The sequence below is a fragment of the Crocodylus porosus genome, unplaced genomic scaffold (assembly GCF_001723895.1).
Source record: "Crocodylus porosus isolate Cpor-Errol unplaced genomic scaffold, CroPor_comp1, whole genome shotgun sequence".
NCBI classification, from domain to species: Eukaryota; Metazoa; Chordata; order Crocodylia; family Crocodylidae; genus Crocodylus; species Crocodylus porosus.
The window spans coordinates 13,704,941-13,730,527 of record NW_017728920.1 but is presented as its reverse complement, the minus strand read 5'-3'; the positions used below and the strand labels follow the sequence as shown (position 1 = coordinate 13,730,527).

Below are 25,587 nucleotides of genomic sequence, written 5' to 3'. Positions count from 1 at the left end.
AACTTCTATCCCAGACTCCTTCCTAGTTCAAAGTTAAATCAGAGTCCGCCAGCATCCCAGCATGCTTTCCACCCCTGGCGAGGGCTGTGCCGTCTGCTCCAGAGAACAGGACTGGCCCTACCCTGCCCCATGGGTGGTAATGAGCCAGCCAAGTAAGGGCTGGCTCATTGTCCCTCACAGGCAAATCCTGGCTGTGGTCTAGGAGCCAGGGCGGGGGATTAAACTCACCTTCCTCTGAGTACAGAGCTGCCCTGCCCTCCTAAAACTTAATGTGGCCTGCAACTGTGGACTACAAATCTCGGGGGCACCTGGAAGAAGACGGAGGAAATGGTGAGCAACCCTGTGGAGTCTTGTTGCTTTAATGCTTGACTGCAAATCCAAGAGACCTCAGGAGCAGCAGAAAAAGTAAGCAAACACACCTCCCAGGCTGTGTTTATAATTTTCAGTTTATAGTTTTTTCAGAGAAAGAATGATTTTTGTTCAAGCTTTTATGAATTCAGTGCTATTACCTTCCCCCTCTTGCCCCCTCCTTCCCCCCAACCCAGGCAGAGCATGGTGTGGGGCCTGGCCATGCCCCCTCTGCTCCAGCAGGGAGGTGGGGAAAGCTTTGGAGTGGCTGACAGCTGTGCTCTAGAAGCCGCCAGATTCTGGATTGAGCCACTGTAGGCATGTGGTGGCATTTTCTGAGTCAGAAGTGAATGTGTGTTTATTTGCTTATTGGTTCAAACCCTTCAGCTTAGACTAACCTGAAAAAAACTGAATCAATTCAGCTACAGGCTGTCTGACTGTCTGTACTTAGCCCAGATGCTCTGGTTCTAAATACCCACCAAATGGACTGCTCATGACAGTGGTAGCAGAGAGAAAAACTATTTGCTAGCTATATTAATGACTTAGGACAAATAAACATATTAGGACCTGGTTAATTTTCAGAACATGAAGTCTGGGACTGGAATATAAGGAATAAAGTTGTGTATAAGATAAGGAGACAGAAAGCCATGGTAAGGAAAACTGACAAGGAAAGAGAACTATAAATTGACCAGGACCAGATGCAAATAGGAGAGAAAAATGGATAAGAGAAAAAAAAAGAGAGAGAAAGAAAAAAATAATAATATAGGGAAAAAATGAAGGGATATTTAGGTGAGGGATAGAATGAAAAAATAAACTGAACAAAAGAATTAGAAAAGCTGAAGAGAAAAGAATCATGAGGATATGCACATATTTGAGATTCGAAAATTGTTAAATTGTCTTTTCCACAATCTACCTTACTGTATTTCTTTTGTAGAAAGGATGGATACAGGTAAGGAGAAGGAAGTCCAGGGTAAGCTTTTATAAAGAGAATGGACACAGTAATCTCTGGTTGGGGGAAAGTTTTTATATGCATTGTCCCATTGTCAGACTGAGGAAGCGTCTGCAGTTGGTGTGTGCTCTTCCTGGATGGAATGAATTCCTATAAGACACTTATAATGAATTCCATCCAGGAAGAGCACACACACCAACCACAGATGCTTCCTCAGCTTGGCAAAGGGTATTTATACCCAAAAGCTTGCTAAGAAGAATTTTTCCAAATATTTAAGTTGGTCTAATAAAAAATACTAGATTTATGCAAAGAACCTTGTCTGCCTATGTCTTTAGACCAACACAGCTACAACATACACCCTTGTCCCATTGTAACACTTTCCCCCCCAGCTGGAGCACTGAATTAATATTAATTTTCAGAAGCAGGAATTAATAATGGCAGATTTACCATATTTGTTATGAGCATTGCAGGTAGGAAAAGATAACAGATGTAATATGCTGGCCTTAGTACTGCATCAGCTATAGCTCACTCTTTTGTGATCTGTCTGCAAGCTACTCTAGTAGGTTATATAAAACTGTTATTGATTTTTTAATAATATTGTAGATTGTTATGAAGCTTGATTATGGCTAAATTCCTTTTGCTTCTTAGTCATTCCTTAAGCTGCCTAGCTCTGTATAAATAGCTTTTGTGGGGGCTGACCCTGTGAGATAAGGAGCACTACCAGCAGTGAAATCAATGATGGTTAGAATGTTTAGCACCTCATATGACCCAATTAACACTTAACAGGATTGTACAGACCCTTTTAAGGCAAATCTCCCATTGATTTCAAGGGACTGTAGGATTAGGATTTTAATTCCTCTTTAACTGTCCTACTGTTCCCTAATTATCTTTTGTTACTTTTCTCTGAAATAACCTGTTTCTGGTACTGAAGTGAATGTTCAAATCATACTGGCATTTTTGTTTTGTGTTTACTTTCAGATCTCATTCTAACTTGTAAAATCTTCTGGTCAGCATCAGTATTTTTTTGAGTACTGAAAAATGTAGTACATTGGAATTGGCATTTACCCAGAGAGGTGCAATCTAAATTCATTATGATTTCACAAACAAAAGTCATTAGGGTATTTACCTTTGTTAGCCATCCACCACATAGTTTGTCATCCAGCTAAAGGTACACAAAACAAAGCTACATGAATACATTTTGAATTAATTTGTCATGGGGTTATTGCCAGGGATTGATTTATTTATAAAACTGCACTGCTCATGATTCTGATAGCCTGTAGATGTTTACACATTAGTATTAAAAAAGTTAGTTTTCTGCAGTTTTGTCCACTTCCACAGTCAATATTTAAATAAATTGTCTTGTTGAAAACCACTTTATTTTGCACAATGTCTGTAGGTTTTATTTTGACCCCACAATTGAAAAGGCAAACACTTTTGCAACTAATGCAACGTAATTCACATTCTGAGTCTTCCTGATGAGTTAAGAAGCAGGTATTGACAATCTTCTAATCTGATAAGCATGCAGTAGCATTACCAGCATCAGTAGGACTTGCATTGTCTCTTGCACTATTAACTGGTGTAGGTGTAAGTCTTGGATGGAATTCCAAGTGTACATTATACTATAGGGTCTAAGATTAGGAGATAAGGGAACTAGGATATAAACAAAGACACACTTCAGATGGCTAGAGAATGAAAAATAGCTGGGGATTTTTTTCTTGTAGAAGCAATGACCTCATCAGAATTGCCAGCATGAGTTTTAAAAGCAAAATATATCATTTGACTAGTGATTGCAGATAATAAAATCCTTTTTCTTCCAAGATTCTTGTCTGTGTGCTTCAAGCAGTAGCTAAATTGGAAAGACAGGTATGTACAATTGGCTAGCAAATACAAATATGCTAAGATAGAAAAGTTAAGAGAAGGAAAATCAAATGTAGGTATTTTCTGCTTGATGGGTTGTGCTGAGTTTTCAATCCTAAAGAAAAGCTATCTTTCTCATTAGTCCTGTTTGAACAGGGACATCTGAAATTTCAGGTTAAAAATTATGTTATCTTAATCACATCAGAAACTTCATATTTAAAAAGCTTTCATTACATAACAACTGATTGTAAAGAAATAAAGATAAATTTCCCAAAAAAAGAATGTGATAGGGAAATGGAACATTACAAACTTCTAGTAATATACTAACTTCAACATTGAATGAAGATTTGTGGTGTGGCATGCCTACTTAACCCTAATGAGGGTTAAGTCGATCTAAGTGCTGAACTGTATGTACATTCAGGGAGTTCATACTGGGCAAAAATGGTTGGCCTAATGTAACTGAGTTAACCTGAGGAGATGCACTACGTAGATCAGGATAACCTGTGTTTTATCTAACTGAACATGTATAAATACTGAAAGCACAGCAAGCACCTCTACATGTGGCAGACCTCTACTCTTATGCATGCTAATTAGCACATGTTGGAGCAGACTCAATTAATCAAGTCTGCTGTGAGTCTGCTGGAGCATGCTCTTTAGCGTGCTTTAGTAACTTTCATGTCAGGTGTATTCAGTGTCCCTGCATTTCAAAATGGTGGCAGGGGCACTTTAACTAAAGCTTGTCTAACAAACTTCAGTTAAAGCACCCCCCATTGCCATTTTGAAGCACATGACATTGCAGGCACTTTACTTAGAGCAGCTCTGAAAGCCACTCTAATTAAAACACCCTTCCCTCCACCCTGGAACATGTGTAGAGACACCAGGGATCCAGGTTTTCCATTTCCCACAGAAAAACAGAGTTCCAGCCTGCAGGAGCTAATTGCAAAAAGGATGGGAAACCCCCAACCCTGTCAGGAGGGAGAGGGAGAGGGGGAAAGGGCACAGCCTGAGGCACATTCACCCAAGACTTGGCTCAGACTCACTGCTGGTTCCTGGAGCTTAAGGTAAACGGGGATTGTGGGTCATGGCTGGGCAGGCCCTGGGTGTCAGGTGTGGATGTGGGTGACTGCCAGGGCTGCCAGAAGAGACAGAAGGCTGGGGTGGTAGACAGGGCATTGGTGTGTGACTATTGGCTGAGGGAGTGGGGAGGTACTGGGGGAAAGCCTACATGGAGAACCCACCAGTGGTGTGTGGACTGGGAGCGGCATGCTATCAGCCAGAGCAGGCTCTGCACTTCCCTGTGTGGCTTTCCTGAAGGGCTGATAGCATGCCACTCCGAGTCCACATACTGCTAACTGAGCTGGCACTCCACGTCTTTCCCCAACATCTCCCCACTCCCTCAGCCACCAGGCAGCTTACTACAGAAGTGCCTGCCCAGTCAGTGGTGCGTGGACCCAGAGCAGTGTGCTATTGCCCCTTCAGGGAAGCCACACAGGGACATGCAAAGCACGCTTGGTCCAGTAGCTGCAGCTCCCAGTCCATGAGCCATGGGGTGGGCCAGGCTGGGTGGGCTTCATGCCTCCATCTGTGGCTTCCTGAAGGAGTGCAGGAAGCTGCACAAGGAGGTGCAGAGCTTGCTTGGCCCAAAGTGCACAGCTCCTGGTCCATGCACTGTGTGCTGGGCTTGTCTGGGGGTGGGGGGTGGTGCCAGCTCCCCACTGCAGCATGAACTCCCAGGGGGTAAGGGAGTACCCACGCCCTCCAGATCTGTACACGGGGTGGAGGCAGGAGTGGGACAGGTGTGTGCTGTGGGCTTATGCTCCCAGCCCTGCTGCCCTCCCCTGGGGTCTCCACTGTGCAATGTGCGAGACCCAACATGGCAGGGCACAGTGGGGCCACACAGGAAAGCTGCTTGCCTCTGCAAGCTCTGCACTGCCCTGGCCACACTTCTCCTGAAGGCAGGGACAACAGCAAGGGGCACAACCCTGTGGTGCTGCCCACACTGCCCTTGTGCACACAGGGGAAGTGTGGCTAGGGCAGCACAGAGTTTGCAGAGGCAAGCAGCTTTTCTGCATGGCCCTGCTATGCCAGGTCACACATACTGCACTGAAGAGGCCCTGGGGGAGGGCAGCAGCACTGGGAGCATGAACCCACTCTGCACACGTGTCCTACCCTGCACACAGATCTGGGGGGGTGCAGGTCTCCTCTACCCCCCAGGAGTGTGTGCTACAGCTGCAAGCTGGCCCTGCCTCCACCCAAACCCGCAGTAGACAGGCAGCAGTGAGGGAGCCAGCTCTGTGCTCCTTCTGCTGCAGCAGCTGCTGCCTTCTGTTAGGTGCAGGGAGCTGTGGACCTGGGTCCCTGGCCCCATAGCCCCTGTAGCTGGGGGCCCCCTCTGGCAGGGCTGGGGGGCAGGGGCTGTGGTTGGGGGGCAAGGGGTATGGGCAGGGCGGGTTGGCTGTGGGGAGAGGAGAACCAATAGGGCTCGGGGGATGTTGTGGGGGGAGTGAGGGGCACCAGCAGGGCTGTGTGTGGGGGGTCTATAATTTTAATCATGGATTTGGGGGAGTTTATCACAAAATTTGCAATTTCTTATCAAGGAAAACCAGGGTCCCTGTTAGTCACCCAACATGTACACATTTAGTATATCTGCGTGTGCCCATAGTCTCATAACTAATTAGAATTAATCCTATTCCCTAAGAAAATCAGTGCATGGCCTGACAAGAACTATTTTTCTTTTTTCTAATGCAAATTTAGAGGATGGGGGGAGGCTTTCAATAATGAAATAGTTCTCCTTCCAGTATTACTTAATGGATATAAAAGATGATGTCTCCCTGCAATATGTTGATATTGAAACAACTGATTACAACTGAGGAAACAGAAAAGTTGAGCACTAAATTTCCATATAATAAATGTAATGTGCAATACTTTTACTGTTACTTTTCACAAAAGAACATCTCTGTGTTCTCAAACACTTTGTCCTTGAAAGGTTTGTTTTATGCGCATTTAATTCATAAATTCTCTACTATTCATCCACTTTGGTATGATTCATTTGTCTTTACAACAGCTTTATGTTCAGTATTGTTGGTGCAGACTGGTTATTATAACTTGTGAGTCAATGGCTATCTGTATCTGAAAATGTATTAATCTCTACGCTTACCAAATTACCTATTGTGTCTCGTTCTGTCATGATGGCTTCTGCATTTTCTTCGTTCATTTTTAGTGAATATAACCATAATACAATAATTAGTGATGGAGTATAAAAACTGTAGACATGGACTACATAAAGAGTAAAAAATGTGTCAGGAAAAGATGGAAGACTGACTAGACAAGAAGACTAAACTGAGCAAAATTTATAAAATAAATTAATAAAACTAGGGAAAGTAACTTGAAAAGATACATAATTTTATGTTTCCTTCCCCTGTATAACTGTTATCATATATAATCTTTTCTGCTTCTCTATGTAACAATGTTATTCTATTTGATAACTAACATATTTTCAACACTAGCTTCACATCAGTGTTATAATAAATATCAACAGGCTACATCCTCAGGATGAATAAACTGGCACATCTCTTATCAACTTCAGTGTGAGATCAGAATCAGGCAGTTTTTCCATAAATTTCAACCAGAGGTTTTCAGTCTAAATGGTACAGACACAGTGAAATAGCCTAGGGTTGCATAGAATCTGTGGAAAAGTCAACAAAAGGTTGCTGTGCATTTATTAGTTCACTGTTTATTAAACAATAACTCAAGATCCAACAAAACTGATAAATGTTTAATGAAGTATTGTTTAGTGAATTGAGAGCCTGTCAAAATAGTTGGTGGGAAGAACAATTAATTGGTACAAACATGAGTGCATTTTTTTTTAAACTTTTAAAGCATTTTGTTTGAAGTATACAACTTATGTGCACAATACAAATTTCATACATTTTTCTCTGTGACAATAAAAAGCATAGTTTATTATAAACTTAAGTAAAAATTAAGATAAAATTAAAAAAAAAATCACAGTTTTGTCATTGGTATGTGAAGATTATTCCAAGGGCCCATCCAAAGTTCTTCTTCATCTGATTGTGTGTGATCACTGTGGGATTCCAAGGGTTCTTTGACATCCTCATTATCAACCACTGATTCTTGCTCTTCTGTGCTTTTTATTGTGTTGCCTCCTGGCTTTGTTGCTATATTGTCAGGCCCTATTGTCGACGAGGCAAATGAGACACTAGATGGTCTTGTGTTCAGTTTATCACTAGAAGATGGCCCCTTTGACAATGTGTTCAGTGGGACATTCTCCTCATGTGTCACTGCAAGTTTGTCCAGTTTCTTGAAGTGTTTCCCCAGTCTAACTGGGGATGTGACTTTTAAATTATTGGTGAGACAAATGCGACGGGTTCTAACAACAGATCCATTCTGTGCAATGTAGATGTTGCCATTGATGTTGTTCTGAATATTGGGGTTGGTAAGTTTATTCCTCTGACATTCTGGAGCACTGTCTTCTCCAGTTGAACTCGTTTCATATTCTGGGTCAACTACCAACTTAATCCTTTTCTTTCTGGCCCACTGTTTGAATACAAGAGACAGAGTTTATTTAAGCATATCATGATTTCAGCTTTAAGTATCTAACTAAAATACCAGCTGATATTAAGTATCTATCTATCTATCTGGTTAAGTATCTGACTAGAATATCAGCTGATATTTAAGTTAGTTTCATAACATATATTTTATTTTTATCTTTTCATTTTAGAATATACATTGATCATTTTCATTTAACTGCCCTAAATCATTGTTCTATGTTAAGATTACAAATGCTAAAGATAACTTCAAACTTAGTGGATACAATAAGATTTAGAATAGTCTCTTCAGTTAGGTGATATGAAAGATTCTTCTTCAATCTAATATAGTAAGAGACATTTTTGTTAGATAAACTTTCTTCTATTATCTAATAGTTTGTGATCTGAATGAAGTTCTATTCTTTCTAATAGGAACTGGAATTTATTGACGTCAAAATCATTGTACAAATACTATTTCACTGTATTTAAATATAAATAGTAGGGCTGTGTGAACTTTCACCAGCTGTATCAATTTGATACTGTTTCAACTCATTCTGAGCACAAAACAGTGAAATCGAATCGAAATGAAGGGCTATGAAACAGTGAAATCGAATCGAAATGAAGGGCTACAAAACAACCTTGAAACAAAATGAGGCTCATCAAAACATTTCAAAAGTTTTGAAATGTTTCAAGTTTTAAAGCAGCCAGCAGTGAGGTGGTGAGAGACAGGGGAGAACCAGGGTTGCACTCCCAGCAGCAGCCGTGAGTGCAGCCCTGGCTCTTCCCATCTCCCGTTGCCAGGCTGTGGGAAGCCGATCACAGTGCAGGGGAAGGGAACCAGGCTCCCCTGCATTGTGATCAGGCTGGGGAAAGGAACTGAGCTCGATGGCTTAGTTCCCCTCACCAGTGCTACATTGGGCTGGGGATGGGGAGTCAGCCTAAGTGGGCCAATTCCCTGCTCCCAGCCCAGTCTAGTGAAACATTGAAACAGTGTCGAAACAGCCTCACTGTTTTGACAAAACAAAATGGAACAGCTGTTTGGAATCAAAATGAAATTTGAAATGGAATGCTGTTACACTGAAACCTTGAAACTCAAGGCAAAATGGAACGGTGCCATTTTGCATAGCCGTAATATATAGTACTGTGAAAAATCACAATCACAAAGTTTTTTTTGTTTGTTTTTTTACCAGAATGTAATTTTACAAAATACTAAATTATATGTTAATTCATGAATGGCACTTGACATTTCCAACTTACAGTGAAAAAAATGACAATGGCAGTGGTATTTCAGGACCACAACCATTTTCATTTTGGAGATAAATGTTTAGTGTTGATAGTACTGAGGAGAAAAAAAATCCTACATCACTCCTTGACATAGGACCGGATGCATCTACTATTCTAGGTTTGTACCTGTCTAAGTGTTCTGAAATAAAAATAATTACACTGCTATGAAACAGAAGTAAAACATTTATGCATTATATTTTACAATATGAACAATATTTTTCAGAGAGAAAACTGAATTTCAAAGTTGTTTTGTCTTTGTATTGTGTGATTTACACAAAACCTTTTGCTTATATTACTCTAACTTATTAGAGTGCTGCTTCCTTGTAATATACCATATCTGACTTTATGATTTTGATTCTTGAATTAATGGTGAAAACATCTTTTTCCTAGAGTTGTTCTAGGAGGATACAGCATACTCCAGGTAACTTCTAACACATGCATGCACACACGTACACAAAAAGAAAGCAGATTTTTAAAAGAAGTAAATCATGCTATGTAGAGGTGGATGGTACTTTTTATGCCTTTGGAAGACTAATCTTTGCACAAATTACAGGGTTTTCTCTCCTTTTTCATACTTATGCACACCTTTCATTTGTGTTGTATGGGTATGTATCTTTTGGTGCTTGATATATTTACACGTTTTAAGAATTTCACAATACAAAACTGTGCAACTACAACTTGGGGACCAAGAGCTGAGGAAGCAAAGAGAGATAACTGATCATATAATTTAGTTCACATTTCAAATATAGATAAAATCTTCCTTCTGTTATCAACTTGTTGTCTTAAAAGATACTAATCTCCAGACCTTTGGTTATTGGTATTAGTGGGCCACAGCATCCTTGAGTGATGGCACAAGGAAAATATATTAAAATTTGCCTTAATTCAGGATGGAAAAAGATTAATTTCAATTCAGCAACATGTAGACAGCATGCATAAGGTCTGGGCGGGGCACTCCAAGATATATCAGGAGTTTCATTTATGAAAATAGAAATGCAGTTGGATGTTTAAAACAGGAGTTCCTTCCAGTACAATACTGTAAAAAAAATTACTTTTCTGCTTTATTAAGACAATAACAGGAGAGCCTGGAACAGCTGAGGGATAAATTAAACCTTATTAATTCATTCTTCTGGAAGGTGTGTGTTCTCAAAGGCTAGAGACATACATTCAAAAAATCTGAGCCTGAATTGATTTAACCTTTGCAGGTTGGTATAACCTGGCTAGGCTAAATCACTTTGTAACCAGACAGACATCCCAGAAATGCAGGCACATGCCAGTAGTGGCTCAGGCTAGAAGCCAGGGGGCACTAGAGAAGACCTCCCTTCCCTTCTTCAGAGAGCTGAGAGGGGCGTGGCCAGGCGCCAGCAGGACACTGTAATTAGGAAGGTCTCACCTTGACAACAGAGCATTTATCAGCTCTGCTATCAGCATTTAACACCCCATCAGAACACAAAGTTCTTCTTAACCAGCTTTTTCCAAAGGAAGGAATGCAGGGAGATTACCATCTGAGCTGTTGATTATCTCCAAAAAATCCTAAGTGAACACTGTCCTTTCTGCCTTACTCAGCATTAGCTAGCATACCACATGCTTCCTATGGTCCGTGCTGTGGGAGAGAGGAGGAAGGGATCTCTGCTTAAGCAGTAAGTGGTGAGAGGTGGGATGCGGGGCACATGGTAGCCAGCAGACCCTGCTGTACCTGCAAGTCTCTGCTGAGCTGCAGGAGTAGAGGGGAGGGACCAGCCCTGCTGTAGAGCAGAGAGGCCCACCCAGCTCAGAGTGCATGCTGGGATGCTGGAGGTGTCTGGTTTAGTTTAAACCAGCAAGGAGTCTGGGACAGACATTGCATACGCCAGTTTGAGCCAAATCAGTTAAGTCTGATACTACATTCAACCAGATTTATCTCAAACCAGCTTTAGCCATTTTGAAACTGGTTTATGTGCACTGAACATCTGTTCTGTTATAGATTTACACCAGTTTCTGATCATTTAAACTGGTTTATGTAACTGGTAATATCTGTCCTTAGCCAACATGATGGTTAAGAATGTAGTTCCTAGTTTTTCTCCTTTTTCCTCCCAGTCACTGAAGCCTGCACCTGCATGACATGAGATGTTGTAGTAAAACAGAAGCAAATTTGAAATAAATCTGGACTCCATTGAAGCCAACAGTAAATTCAGTAGTAACAAATATCAGCAACAGGAAAGATGTATATTTGTCTCATGTAGCTAATCAATACAGGTTTGATTTAATTTCCTGTTAATTTGAATGGGCCAGCCAATAACACTGGTGGCAAGAGAAAATTTAATAAAAATTGATGGTTTAACTTAAGATCAGGTTCAAGTATAATGGAAAGACAAACCAATTCCTCAGTCCCCTATAATTTTAGCATAACCTTTGTGAGACTCTTAACTACTGTTTGACCTAACAGAGCTGCATGTCTGCAAAGCACTTTAAAAGGGCCCAATCCTGCAACAATCTGAACTGTCATTACATGAGGTTTCAGATGAAGATGCTCTGAAGTGGAGCACCTTAAGTTCTGTCTGCACATACCAGGAACAGAGCTCAGCTGATACAGCCCAGGCCTGCTCCAGCACTGTTTTCTGAAGGAGGTGGGGGAAAGAGGCAGAGGGAGCTCATTCTGGGGGTTGCCCAGCTGGCACTAGAGGTGGGGTGGGTGGACTGGAGCATCACCCATCCTGAAGTCTGGCACTTCAATTTGCTCATCTCCCCACTCCCGTGCAGCCTGAGAAACCCCAGAATGGACCTCCCTCCCCTGTCTTCTCCCACTCCCATCCTGAGACAGAATGAGAACTGGGAGGGAGGGGTGGAGCTAGGGGGAAGAGGCTGCAGAGATACAGCCTCTCTCTCTGGATTGGGCCCAAGTTGGAGCTCAATCCCCAACTCTCCCGACCCAACAGCTAATAACTTTTGGGTTGGGAGGATTAGTTTAATTCATGGAACTTTGTGAAGTGCCATGAGTTAGATTTGGGAGCTACACTTCTGTCTGCACCTTATAGTTCACAGTCCTGGTAGTGGACTGCTTTTACAAGCTAACACTAACTTAAGTGAGAACTAATTATGGGCTTCCAGATGTATATTAGGACAACCTGCTATACACAAACCATTATTCAGGAAAGGGATTTGCAATGTGGCATAATAAAATAAAATAAAGCTCTTACAGTTTTTGAATGTGATCATGTATTTTTAACACTTCACATGGTGACAGTGTGAAAAAGGACTGTTTGGCAAGTAGTATGATGCATTAGGAGTTTCAGATATGAAAATAAATAGGTATCTTGATATTTAAATAATAAGAGTCTGTTATCATTGCCACCTAGAAGAGAACTGGGAGCACTATAATGTCTCTAATGAACATCATCAAGCATTCTTGGTCACTGAAATTTAGACAGCAAAATCCAAAAATGCACATATGGAGCAAACTGGAATCAATATTTTGCATTATATAATTAGCGGACTTTCTTTGTGCTATCTAAAAAGTTTATTCCTGTAGAAATTGCTTAAGATGTGTTTAACCCTGCCTAAATGTGTTTATCCATGATGTGTTTAGCTACAACAAATATTTGCAATGATGAGTGCCACTCTGCCATTACACAGCTAAAATATTTAATTTCAGCCACTACATGAGGTTAAACAAAAATGTCCATTTTACAACTCAATATTTTTGGAAATTCTAACTTACTCCATTTTGTGAATCAGTAAAATTTGCTAACAAATTCTACTTTCATCTATTTTATGTCAATTTTCTGACACTTCTCAAACCCCAAAATTATGCTCTGCTGAGACACACGTCATAATTTAGAAGAAAGAATACAGAGATAGAGCACCAAGATTTTTATCCTGGTTCCAGCAACATTCTCCAAAGCCTTGGGTGAATGATTTTACAATTAGTCACATAAGGCTTTGAAGAATGTTGCTGGAGCCAGGATAAAAATCTGGGTGCTCTGTCTCTGTACTCTTCCTTAGTTCCCCTCTGTACTCTTCCTTAGGACTCTTCTTTAGTTCCCCTATGTGTAAGAACACAAGTATTTTATGTAAATGTTATGTAAATATTATACAGAAAAATGAACATGCAGTAAAGTGGTATAGAAGAGCCAAGCATTCTTCCACCTACTTTTCTCTCTATTCATTATCTTGTCACAGCTATGGAAGTTCTGTTAACATAATATAAGCTAGGAATCTGTCACTATTACCTTTGTGACTTCTTGAGTGTAACCCTAGTCAGAATAGAGCCCATAATATATTTACGGTGCCCAAACCAACAAGCTCTCCATTACCACTAATGCTAAATTCAATAGCAAATTGCATTATTACTTACATAGTTCAAAAAGGTTCAATTAAAAAAAAAACCCAGAACAAAACAAGTGATAAAATGCTTTTCTAATTACACTCTACTAATATTAATGCAGAGAAAGGTGCATTTCTTTCAACTATTTTTTAAAAAATTCTATCAATGTCTGTACATCAGAAATATATCTGAGGATTGGAGAAATAAGGCTTTTTACTAGAACCCTTGGGATGGATATTTGCATAACTGAAACATCTGAAGAGGCTGATACTTGGACATTATATGTTCTAGTGTTCTTAAATATTTGGTGTTTATAAAAGAACACACAGAGAGCACAGCAAACAAGATCACTCATTACTTCAAAAAGTCCACCTACTGTTCTCTCTTTTTTTAAAAGGATGTGGAGTCACCACCAGTTTCTGACTCTGCAGTATCAGGCTCCTCATCTGACTGAATTTCACTGTGTCCTGAAGTTTTCTTTTTTTTTCTATTCTTTCCCTTCATGTTGGAATTAGAACTTTGAACATCAGGATCCTGTGAAACATCCATTTTACTAGAAGTACTCACTGTGCTCTTTTTTCCTTGGAGAACTTGGGAAACAACACTATTTTCAGTGGATTCATTCTTACCAATAGATTCTTCCCTGTCACTAACATCTTGTTCCAAATTTGATTGTTCATCTTCTTCTGAAACCTCTTCTATAGTGACTTCACTGCCAGCTGTAGCCCTTTTTTTCTTTTGGTTGGATCCAGAACTCTTTTTATATTTTCTGTGACTAACGGATCCATTAGAACTTGCTTCACTGGGAATCTCTTCTGACATGTGACTAGAGGTCATTGTTCCTTCAGTAGAAATACTCCCTGTGCTCAATTCACTAGCTCTTCTTCTATGTTTGGACCTGCTGTATGAACTTGGCATTGAAGATGTCTGTGACTCAGTATCATCTTCCTCACTTGATTCCTCACCTTCCTCTTCAGAGTCCTCAGATGACTCATCCTCTGATTCATCTTGATCACTACCTGATTCAGAGGATTCAGAAGATGAGGACTCATATTCTTCCTCAGAATCCACAGTGCTTTCATTGGTTTCATCTTGGTCCAATGTCACTTTCAAATAGTCTTTATCTTCTCCCTCATCACCTGGAACAGCAAGTTTTATTTTCTTCTTCTTCCTCTTCTTCTCAAGCTCAGAGACATCACTATCTTCAGACTGACTCTCTGCTGTGACATGAATTGAAATTTCTGATTTTGTTTCAGATTCACTGCTCCTTCTTTTTTCACGTGCAAGATGTTTTTCAAGTTTCTTGGAAGCACTTATGCTTTTTAGCACTTGGTTTAGTTTTCTGGTTGTTGAAGGTTCATCATCTGCAGATTTCTGGAAATAACTTCCCTTGATAATCATGCTTTCATCACCATCCACTGGACGAACTGACATCAGCTTGGCATAATTAGAATCTTTGCTACTTCCTTTTACTTTTTGAAGAAACGTTGGGAATATCTTTGTTTTCTTCCATGGAGAATGCACAGGTTCAGCCATTCCTACTGGTCTGTGGACACTGACTGCTATTCGACTTAAATGCATAACAGCTTTTAGTTTCCTTTTTCCCTGGCTGGTCCTATATTCTCTTCCAGAATCATATCTTAGATCTATCCTACCACCTAAAGCACCACCTTTTATTTGATCCCCTGTTCTCTGGCTTATACCTCTGATGGCAGGACCTCTGACTTGTCTCATCCCCTGCAAATTATGAAAATGGAACTTAATTACAATTTGTCAAATGCTTATAATGAATCTTGTAATCCTAAAAATAATTAATGGGGAAGAGATCTTAGAGTTAATGCTACCATGCAATGTTTTTCCAAAAACCAAGACCAGCTTACCTGTTATAACTGAGGGTTTTGGGTTTTTTTGGTCAATGTTTCTCAGACTGAAAAAAGAAAACTTAATTTCTATAATAGACAAATGGATTTACTTCGTTATAGTGCAAAAGGCTGGCTCACAAACATTTGAGTTGCTCTTCTAATTAATATATCACTTTGTTGGAAAATTGGCTTCCGAAAATTAAATTTAAACAGAAGTTTATATGAACATTTATCCTGCTTTCCATGGGAACTTAATTTATTATTTAATTGTCCACTTGTATTATAAATTCATTTTAATAAAGGTTTAATAAAGTTTTTGTTCATCTGTCAGTTATAAGCCGGTAGATCTTCACTGATTATTCTTAACACTAATAATATAATTAGCTATTGTTTATGAATCCGCCACAATATTATCTAAGGTTATATTTTTTTTGCTGGACAAGGAATCCATGATTTATGGAAAAAAATAGCTATGCATATTAACATAAGCTTTGCATCTATTTATTTCTAAAGAAAGGAAAAGAAAAAGCAGATAAAAAATACATAATGGCATGTATACAATATTGTAAAGTCTTCCTTCTACTTTGAAAAGCAACTTTCTTCCTAATATATCATCACTCATCAAAATGGCAAACTGTGGGCAGAGATTCCAAAAGTTGCTTATCTGGTGCACACACAAAATAATACACTAATCAGTTATGAAAACACATGTTAAAATTGAATGAAAGCATCAGATGAACTTACTTCTCCTTCTACTGTTGGTCCATGAGGACTATAATAATAGCCACCATCACCTTCCATAACCACTTCACCATACTCATCATACATTCCAGATGGAGACAGTAGTCGGCGACGACTCCCATACTGAGGCAATTCATACCTGGAAAAAAATCCCACAGCTGTAGTCTGTGCATGTCTACATATCCCTAATTACACACATACATCTAACACAAACAACTTGCTTGTAGTCTAACATGTTCTCATTAGCCTTTTCATTGAACAAAACTGATAGGTGATGGCATTAAGAACATGACTAGAAGCTTGCTGAAGCCTGTGAAACAACTGTCACAGATTTTAGTGTCTTTCAGATCAAGTGAAGATTGCTATCACTTAGAAAAGCCAGAAGCTTTCCATGCTTGGGCACCTTTTTCCAGGTGGTGCTACTTCTGTTACCCTTACAGTTTTTTTTAACTGGAGAGCAGACAAACTATTGGGGAGGGGGATGGTCTAAGGAGATTTCTGAGATTAGCTTTACTTTAGGACACTAGAGCTACATGCACGTATTACATTTAGATTGCCTAACCAAGATTAAGGGAATTTAAATGCCCCAGTGTCCAAGCATTCACAGGGCTCAAGTCACCACAAAAATGTTGTGCCCAATCTAAAGTTAGTTCTTATCTAATGTGAACTAACTGTAGATCAGAAAGGGATTGGCCTGATTTAGCAAGGGTTAACCTAGCCCAGAAAATGCTTTTTACATGCACACAGCACTCTACACAGCTGTGGGGCCCTGCTATTTTTACTCCGTCTCACCCTCAAACCTTCACTGGGCTACTTGCGTCCATTGACCTGTCCACCCCCACACCAGGCAGTGCTCCTGTGGACCACCAGGCTCTGCTCAACCCACCAGTCCTTCCCCCCATGGCTTATGTGCCTCTGAATGCCCATGCCTCTTCCCAGCAAGTGGCAAACACTTGTGCATACCACTTCCAACTAAGTCTGAACCAGGTGCCACCAATGCTTGTTTGTCCCCTAAGAATTCCCTAGAGTCCACCAGGATGAACTCCCAAATGTACCAACCTATGCAGACATGATGTGAGCATAAAACAGTGGTTCTCAATATCTTAGACTTGTGACACCCCTTGATTGATTTGAGACACCCTTCAGAAAATGCCAGCTCTTAGTTTTTACTTTTTATCACCACAGAAAAATAATAGAGCAATTTTCTATTGCAAAGAACTCAGAGGGCGCATCCCCTTGAGTAGGAATGTGCATTCCCCGGAGATAACTAGCAGCAGCACATATTTGTACTGCTACTAGTTGTCTCTGGGGAATTCTCCTGCACATGTGTTCTGGCCCATAGTGAGTTACCCCAGCTAGGGTAGGTGAGGCTTACTGAGGATCCTGGGGGTCCCTGGGGGCTGCAGCAGTGGGGATCTGGGCATGTGGAGCCTGTCCAACAGCCAGAGTGTGGCTGTGGCCAGCCAGGCTCCTGTATAGGGGAGTACATGTTGCTGCCACGTGCACAGATCCACTTTTTCCTGGCATGGTTTTTTTTGACACCAGGAGATCCTGGTGTCAAAAAACCCTGCTGCGCTGCAAATTAGCAATAGGTCAAAATGGTTTTAACACTATGGATTCCTATCTGAAAACTATGGGTTTATTTTGTGAATCATGTTTGCACATCTAACATTATGCAACTCATGGCACCCTTGAAAGACTCTTAAGGCACCCCAGGGTTCCCTGGAACTCAAACTGAGATTTACTAGCAGAGAAAAATTGTAAAACAGTGCATGATATGATGATGTTACCCAGTCCAGATCTACAGGCCCAAGGGTGGGTAGGGAGATCATACTTTAAAGCAGAGAAAGGATCTGGTGGATAGGAAACAAAAATGGAGGAGGAGATATTGCGATTTTTTTGACAGAGATGGAAAATGTATAGAAATGAAATATATAGTTTCAAAATGAGTTAACCAGAAGAGTAGTTCTTCAGCACAAAGGTCTCTATGCCTGCAGGAAGATTAGCAAAGTTGCATAGCATCTTCAGAATATAATAGAAGAGGTTTGCTCTCTCTTTGTACATTCTTGCACAAACAGAATGAATATAATCGTAAGGCTTTTTTAATTTCCTGAAGAAAATGAAATTCTGTAAACTGGATGGTGAATTAAAAAATAATGATAAGTCTGAGTACCTACATTTGCCAAATTATGTAAAAAAAATTAAAGTATACCCATGTTCATAACTGTAATAGTCTTGCCCATAGTACTCTTGGCCTGGATCAATTCCAGATTCCATAGACAACTCCTGTAACAAAAGATTAAATCAACTGAAAGGAAATACTTAAACATGACAGAATGCAAACAAGAGTAATATGATCAGTGTGTAAGCAAAGAAAAAAAAGCTAAGACTATTATGAATATTTGCTTGTTATTACAATAAAAGTATTCTTAAAGTGTCACGTAATATTTTCCCACTGCCAAAATGAGGAGGTAGAAGAAATCATTGTTCAAAAAATTTATGTGATGCTGAAAGCAACTATGAGAAACTACAGCTGGAATAACAGTAATACAATGCCACCTGGAGCTCTGGATTCCCTTTTTAAAGTGAAACATCCCTGCAGAATTCAGAGTTAGCAAAATCTGTGCTGGATTAAAGTGGCATATTCTTTGACAAAGGAAAATCTTTTTCAGTTATACGTTTTAATAGTTTCATTTAGAAAAAACTGACTCATCATCACAAATATACTTTTACTTTTCTCAAGAATTTTAATGTTTTGCTTTTATGCCCCATTTCTTTCTAGAAGAATGTTAAAGATGCAGTTTTAAAGAGCAATACTATTTTATTTACCGTATTTGTGTGTCCCTCTTGCAGATCATCTTTCTTGTTAATACAATCTTACCTATTGTTCATCTTAACAAGAAGCACTGAATCTGAGTGAAGCAGCTGCATACATGTTTATATCATAAAAAATGCTGTGGCATCTTTTAAAAAATCTTCACAGTTGGGATGTTATAGGGAAGATTTGCCATTGCCATAGGAATTTTCAGGTGGTCAAATAGGAAAGCTTGAAGGCTTCCTTGCATGAAAGTGGGCAGTGCAATGCAGCATTTTAGTGCCAAGAACTTGGACCCAAAGTGGTTCACTTCCTTCTGACATTAGAGTTGTTCTATTGATTAGTCTGGAAGGAATTTCAGGACTGAAGGATTTTAAACTGAAATCATCCAGATTATAGCCCAGACCTTTCATTACATTTAACAACTGTGTGCCAAAGCCACTGTTATCTTTGTGAACCATCCATTGAATCTCTAGGAATAGTAATCAATAACCATTTGACTGGCACCAGGGAAATTAGATGAAAATTTGATAGCAAGGAAATTATTCTATTTATTAATCTGAGCAGAAAGTTTACAAGCTTTGCAGGCAGTGTTGCTTGAAGTCAACACTAGCAACTCAAAGAAGTTGCAATAAAACCCAGAGGGAAAATAAAGCAACAGAGAATTTCAAATGCTTAATCAAAACAAAATAAGTGGGATTTCAAGGGGTCTAGAATTTTTTGTTCTATAAAATAAATGGGAGAAAATTTACCTAAAGAAAAGGAATTCAGATGTGAATATATTGTAAAAGCTACTTTAAAAGTTAAGGAAAAAATGAGAAAGACAAAAATGATACCTCTGGCCTGAGAAGAGAAGGTCTCAACAATTGCTGTTGCTGACAGATAAAATTAGAAATAGAGTTATAAGATCAGGCAGAATGGTATTTTTATACTGCAACCAAAACTTATCAAAGAAAACTTATTTGAGCTTTAAAGTATTCTTTTATCTGTGTTCTCAATTTGACAATGGCCACATTTTCAAAAGATTGGAGCAGTTACATATTAGACAGCGAATAATATAAAAACATATAATAGTAAAAGCAGATTATACTTTGTTATTTCTTTCATCTATTGTAAAATCTAATTCTCAGCTAGGTGGCAATTCATTCCTGAATTATTTCTTAAGATTTATAAAAATCCAGTAGGCAGTTTATAAACAGAACAAAACAAAACAAAATGTACAAATACCGTCCTAGAGTAGGTAGAAAGCTAATCTGCAGGCATCTCTGGAGACACTTGCAGAAGCTTCTGGCCTTTGTACACAGGTTTATTGCTTCTAGTTCAGTCTCCAGGGTTCTTCTCTTATATAGCAATATGGTCACCTCAGGCTTTCCCAAGTTACACAGGAGGTCTGTGTTAAACCTGGTTAGAGAGTCTAGACATCTTTATTCACATCTCCTGGTTATTCCATCTTTATTTTTCACCAGGAATGACTTATCTGTGCTTTCTGTATATATCTATCTATTTGGATATTATATGGGTCTAACCAAATATCCCACAACATCTTGGAGGTGGGGTACCACCATTTTACAATACATAAATGTAGGTACAAAGTAGATTTAAACGCCTACCTGAAGTCACCCAGGAAGCCTCTGGCTATCCTACCCATTATACCATCCTTTCTATTTTGTGCAGGTTAACCAATATAAGGGGTAGAACCTAGTGATTTCTAACATCTATATCTCCTCTTCTATGGAGTAGAACATAATACTTTGATAACAGTGAATGGACAAAGGATGCAGAGGTGAACAGCAGTTACGTCCCTGTTATCTCATAGCCAGAAACTGATCAATCATGACAATTATGTTATTGGGCTACTGTATGGCTCATATTCTTTGTAACTAATTCAGGGACTGTTCAAATATAAAATGCACATAATTTATTGTATTGTAATTTAGGACTGGATTCTACTGTCCTAACTCAAGATGATTAGTCCCTTGAAATCAATGGTGTTACTTGTACTGTAAGATACCACTCCATATGAGCTTATTTGGGAGAAACAAGCCCTGACTGAAAAACAGTTAGTCCTGTCACATGCTTTATTGACCACATCAGAGGAGATTCATGAATCCGCCTTGCAAAAGGAGAAAACTCACAGCATGGTAGCAAATAAGCAATTTTGCAGAATGTAGGGAGCAATGAGAAGCCAGAAATGCTGCTCCTGTAAACCCTAGTTTCTCTATGAAATGGCAGCTTTTGTAGAAAATTATTTTATTGCCCTAATGCAAGTTGTGAGCTTCTTAATGATTTCAATGCAAGCAACATACTGTTGTTAGCAGGTGAAGAGAAAACACTGCAGACTAGAAGCTTTACATTCTATTCTTTTCAAACAACTTTACCAATGTGGTTGATGAACAGTCTTACCTCCTGTTGTGCATATCCTCGCCTGGAATTCAGAAAAAAAAAACAAAAAACATTAGTACACATCTCTTAGACTAGCTTACATGAGGATGAAATTCATATTCATAGTTTTTTTCAGAGCAGAGTGAGTGAAATATTACTATAAAAAAAGAAATTCACCTGCAAGCACTTACAGGTGTTAAGCACTATAAGGGTTTTTATAGAGAAGTTCCGGATTCACAGTAACTATTGCATAAGATCTTTGGGGTGTTTTGTTATATAGTACTGTAAGCAGAGGAGAGTCCACTATTGGTTCAATAAATGAGAAAGTCGCTACACCAGACTACTATGTTAAGATACAAATGAGCAAGGCAGCACACGTGTTGTGCAAGGTCTTATTGGCCGTATCACTATCTGCCACTTTCCTTGTTTTCTAGATTGGAAAATGGAATTCTGACAAAGAGATCTCGGTAGCACAGACAAGTGAAGAATACATATCCAAGAACTTTTCTGCATACCAACAGAGCTAACAGACAAATACCTTTATTCTACTTTTGAACTTTCTGTTACCATGCAAAATTTGCTAGAATTTAGCTTGGAGTTTCTAGAGCTAAGAAGATATTATTATTAAAATAACACATATCCTAACATTTCCTCAACATGTTTAGATGAGTAGTTGTATATTTCTTAGCTATCTATAATTTTCTTGCCATAAGATTTGTGCTTTTGATCTTTGTGCTTTATTAGATTTGTGAATGTTTTTTGTTTTATTCCATATTCATTGTACCATTGATAGACATGGCAAATGTAATTAAATTTATCAAGTTCTATATTTTCACATTATATGGGAGGAAACTGTGAACATGATTTAGGCAAACCATTTAAATGGTCTAGGCAAAAATACAGAATATCAATTTGAGCCTCAGAGCTGCTATCAAGGATAGATTTAGTCTCTTTTTGAGACAAAGGGTAAATGCTCAAAATTATCTTGTGCTTAACCTATGACATAGACAATGGGTCAGGGAAATAATTTAATTACACTTGAGAGAAAAATAAAGAACAAAGTGGAAGATCTCTTATTTAATATAATTTCTACAGGCTGTCTATTAATATTCAGCACATGGTTGATTATCATAAATAAGTTATTGCAGTTGTCCATCTAATATGAAAGTAATGAACAAACTGAAATGAAAATTTATCAAAGGTTGATGTGTGACTATCCAATGACCACTTGAGCAATACTATATTTGGTTTCCTTATCACCTACAATAGTGCTTAAAAATTAAAGCTCTTGAGTTGAAAGCAACATAAGCCAGCCTATTAATCTTGATTGTTCCTGAGTGGTCACTACATGTTAGATCAAAACACTAAGCAATAAAATATCATAGTATTGATTTATCTATTTAAAATAACTTAAAAATATACCCACATTGTATAACCAAATTTTCTGAAGAATGCTCATAATGTATTTGTTATATTTATAGTTGTCACATTTAGAAAGAGACAAAACTTTCCACAAGATTTTATTTTCCTAGCATACCATAAAGTTCCCCAAAAAAAAGAAAGCCCAAAGTGAAAGTACATATTTCACTCCCAGTAAAGAATTGGAAAAATCTCCACCAAAGGATTTAAATTAATAACTGTTATCCAACTGTCATTGCTGTCAAGCTGACCAAAAAACTCAAGTTAAATTTAAAAAACAAAACAAAACAAAACAAAGAATATATATAAATGGTAAAAGATGCTAATGACAAAACATAAATAAAGCTTAATTTTACATAACTCGTACTTAGCATTAAGGATTACCCTAAAAAAAAGTTATTTCACAACAGGTGCCTACCTTTCACAGGTCCAGACTGCTAACATATATTTGAAGGAAATCTGATTTCCCTGGCCCATCAGTTATCTGATTGCTTTAATCCCTGTGGGCACTTCCTTAGGTTTACTTAAACATATTTTATATTTATTTACATATTAAAAGCAAAAGAAAGATCAATATTAGGCACTGTAAATACAAGTCAAAATTAATAAATTGTTTCATTTTTAGTGTCTCTTAAAGATAAAGCTTTTCCTCAGTTCAAAGTTGGTAGGAAAAAATTTTGAAGCACGTCACAAATAAGCATTTTTCCTCCACTGGAGGAGAATTAGTATTTTTAATCAACTGTATCCCATATAACTATTTTGGAATTTAACACTTTGAACAAGAATAACAGCTGTATTTTACTATTTTTGGAAGTGAGAAAAAATTAAATGTAGAATGGTGACAATTAAGGACCTTTTCCAAATATCCCTTCTAGTTCCCTGAAACCATAAAAAATATTGAAATATATAGCCTGACAATAAAGAAAATGGAATATAGTAATTGTCAATGGCAATCAAAAGCTTCAAGCAGCCAAACATGGCTCTAATGTTTGTAGTCTTTTCTGTCTAATGAAGGTCACAAATAAGTATAGGGACCTGCATGAAGGGATTTATTTAACTAGTAGATTTGGTGATGCTGCCCGCTTGTGGATAAGTTGCAACTGTCACCCAGGAAGTGAGTGATGGACATCCAAGGAATTCAAACCTACAACCCCCCCAAGAAAGTTCTCCAACCACCAGGCAATAGGCAATTCTGGATGTGGGCACTTGCCAATATGCACGATCGACCTGCAACACTGAGCAGAAAATAATTCATTGAACAAGCGAGAGAGAGAGAGAGAAAGAGCATGAGAGAGTGCGAGCAAGCGCAAGGCAGCAAACGTGTGCATGCAAGATGTTGCATGATTCTGTACGCCTATTAATTAGAGCACTCATTTGGATGAGCTCCTGTGCTTTCTCTCAGGGTTCTTTCTGCATTTTACATTAAGTGATCATCGGATAAACAATCCAGTGATTGTAGAAATGATCTGGGAGCAAGGACCAGAGGACACCTGACTATTTCCATATGTTTGAAAGAATCCAATCCTGTCAGCATGTATTAGATCAGCTTGGAAAATGCCGGCCAGACAGAGCTGTTAGAAGTCTTACGGAAAAAAGGTGGCACAGAGCTGCTATGAAGGCAATTTTGGGTATCTGAATAAGCACAATTTGAGATGTACAGGGAACTTTAAAATGAAAAAGTTAAAGGCTAGCATACTTTGGAATGGCTAAGGTTAGGTAACAAATGAATGGAAATTTTCAGGATCACAATTTTATACTAAGGCCCTTAATTCCATCCCAGTCTCTCTTTAGGCAAATAAGTCCTCATGGATCTGGTCCTTAAACCTTCCAGGTGCCTTTGCCTACTGTCTAATGGAGTTTAAATGGAAACTTGCTGCTGGTGTTAGTTATGCCACTCATTGAAAATTTAGATCTGTTTGCTGCTATTATATACACTTGAATCTTGTAAAATATTAAATCTTTTGCAGCCAAAAAAAAAAAAAGATTGATTATCATGCTCCCTAAACATTTTGCTTTTATTGCTAAGCAATACATGTTGTGGACCTAAAAACCTAGCCTGCTGTGAATGGGGACTTTATTAGGCATGGAACTATTCTAATGTATCAGCAAAACTTATGTGATGATGTGCAAATTATTTGGTTCTGGGACACAAAAAGGACAAACTACCCTCAGCAACTTCTGATTGAAACATCCATACCTGTCCCAAATGCAGTTTAAAAAAGAGCTAAGTGTCATGAAAAACCTGGGTATTTCTAGTCAGTATGAAAATTACTTTGGTAATTAATTACCTTTCAGTTTACAGTTATCAACATTTAATTCTGGATTTGTTTTATTATTTCATTCGGCTTACTCTATTCCAATTTATCCCTCTTATACAAAGAGCCAATTTTAATATTTTCTTACAGTTTCGAGAAAAAAGACTAAAAAAAGAAAACTTCAGGGTGAGGTAGACTAACATTCATTTTAATGCCAATTCATTTTAACCTCCTTTTCCTTTCCATTTGTTTCAAAGGACAAACTAATTAAACATAGTTGACATATTTTACATACAGGTTTTAAATTAATGGAAGCAAAATAGTAACTAAATTCACACTACACTTATCATTTACAGATATTTATAAAACCTTTCCTTGCTGCTGCTGATCAAAATGACCTTTATATTTAGTGAGATGCAACATGTCCTCAATAGGAAATCTGCATGAACAGGCAAAATTAAAAAACATTTTACAAATGAATGGTACAAAACCAAAGACTCAGAGAATGCAATTCCGGTATATAGAAAGCAAAGGAAGGTATAATAAAAGAAACAAAAGAAGGGTGGCAAGGATGTTGACAGATACATAGGAAAACCTTTATGAAAACTTCAAGCACAAGAATGAAATCATGCAACTATAGCATTATGATACACAATCTCTAATAGAATGAGATGATTCTTTATTGTAATAACTTTGGCTCATTATTGCTGAGGTTGTTTTCTGTTACTGCTTATATGTCTGCAATATCCAACATTTTATGGTAAAACTAAGATTCATCCTATAGTATTCATTTTAAGGGTAAAACAAGAGATGCCGTTTAAAACTGCAGAA

General features: G+C 38.5%; 1 protein-coding gene and 1 long non-coding RNA gene across 4 annotated transcripts in view; one reads left to right on the top strand and one right to left on the bottom strand.

Moving 5' to 3' along the window:
- The first annotated feature begins 370 nt into the window (after positions 1-370).
- On the top strand, positions 371-24,469 carry LOC109312523. Its single transcript, XR_002101834.1, has 2 exons — positions 371-405; positions 21,517-24,469. It is a non-coding gene; the product is annotated as an uncharacterized LOC109312523 (long non-coding RNA).
- PCDH15 (protocadherin related 15) overlaps positions 6,866-25,587 on the bottom strand; it is a 904,082-nt gene continuing 885,360 nt past the window's right edge. For all 3 annotated transcript variants that reach the window (XM_019538590.1, XM_019538589.1, XM_019538591.1), the window contains 5 exons: positions 21,104-21,125; positions 19,537-19,575; positions 18,098-18,171; positions 15,889-16,024; positions 6,866-7,708 (listed from right to left, as the gene is read on the bottom strand). In XM_019538590.1, coding sequence (XP_019394135.1) covers positions 7,157-7,708; positions 15,889-16,024; positions 18,098-18,171; positions 19,537-19,575; positions 21,104-21,125 — 823 coding nt within the window. In that variant the 3' untranslated portion in view covers positions 6,866-7,156. The remainder of the gene's footprint in view (positions 7,709-15,888; positions 16,025-18,097; positions 18,172-19,536; positions 19,576-21,103; positions 21,126-25,587) is intronic.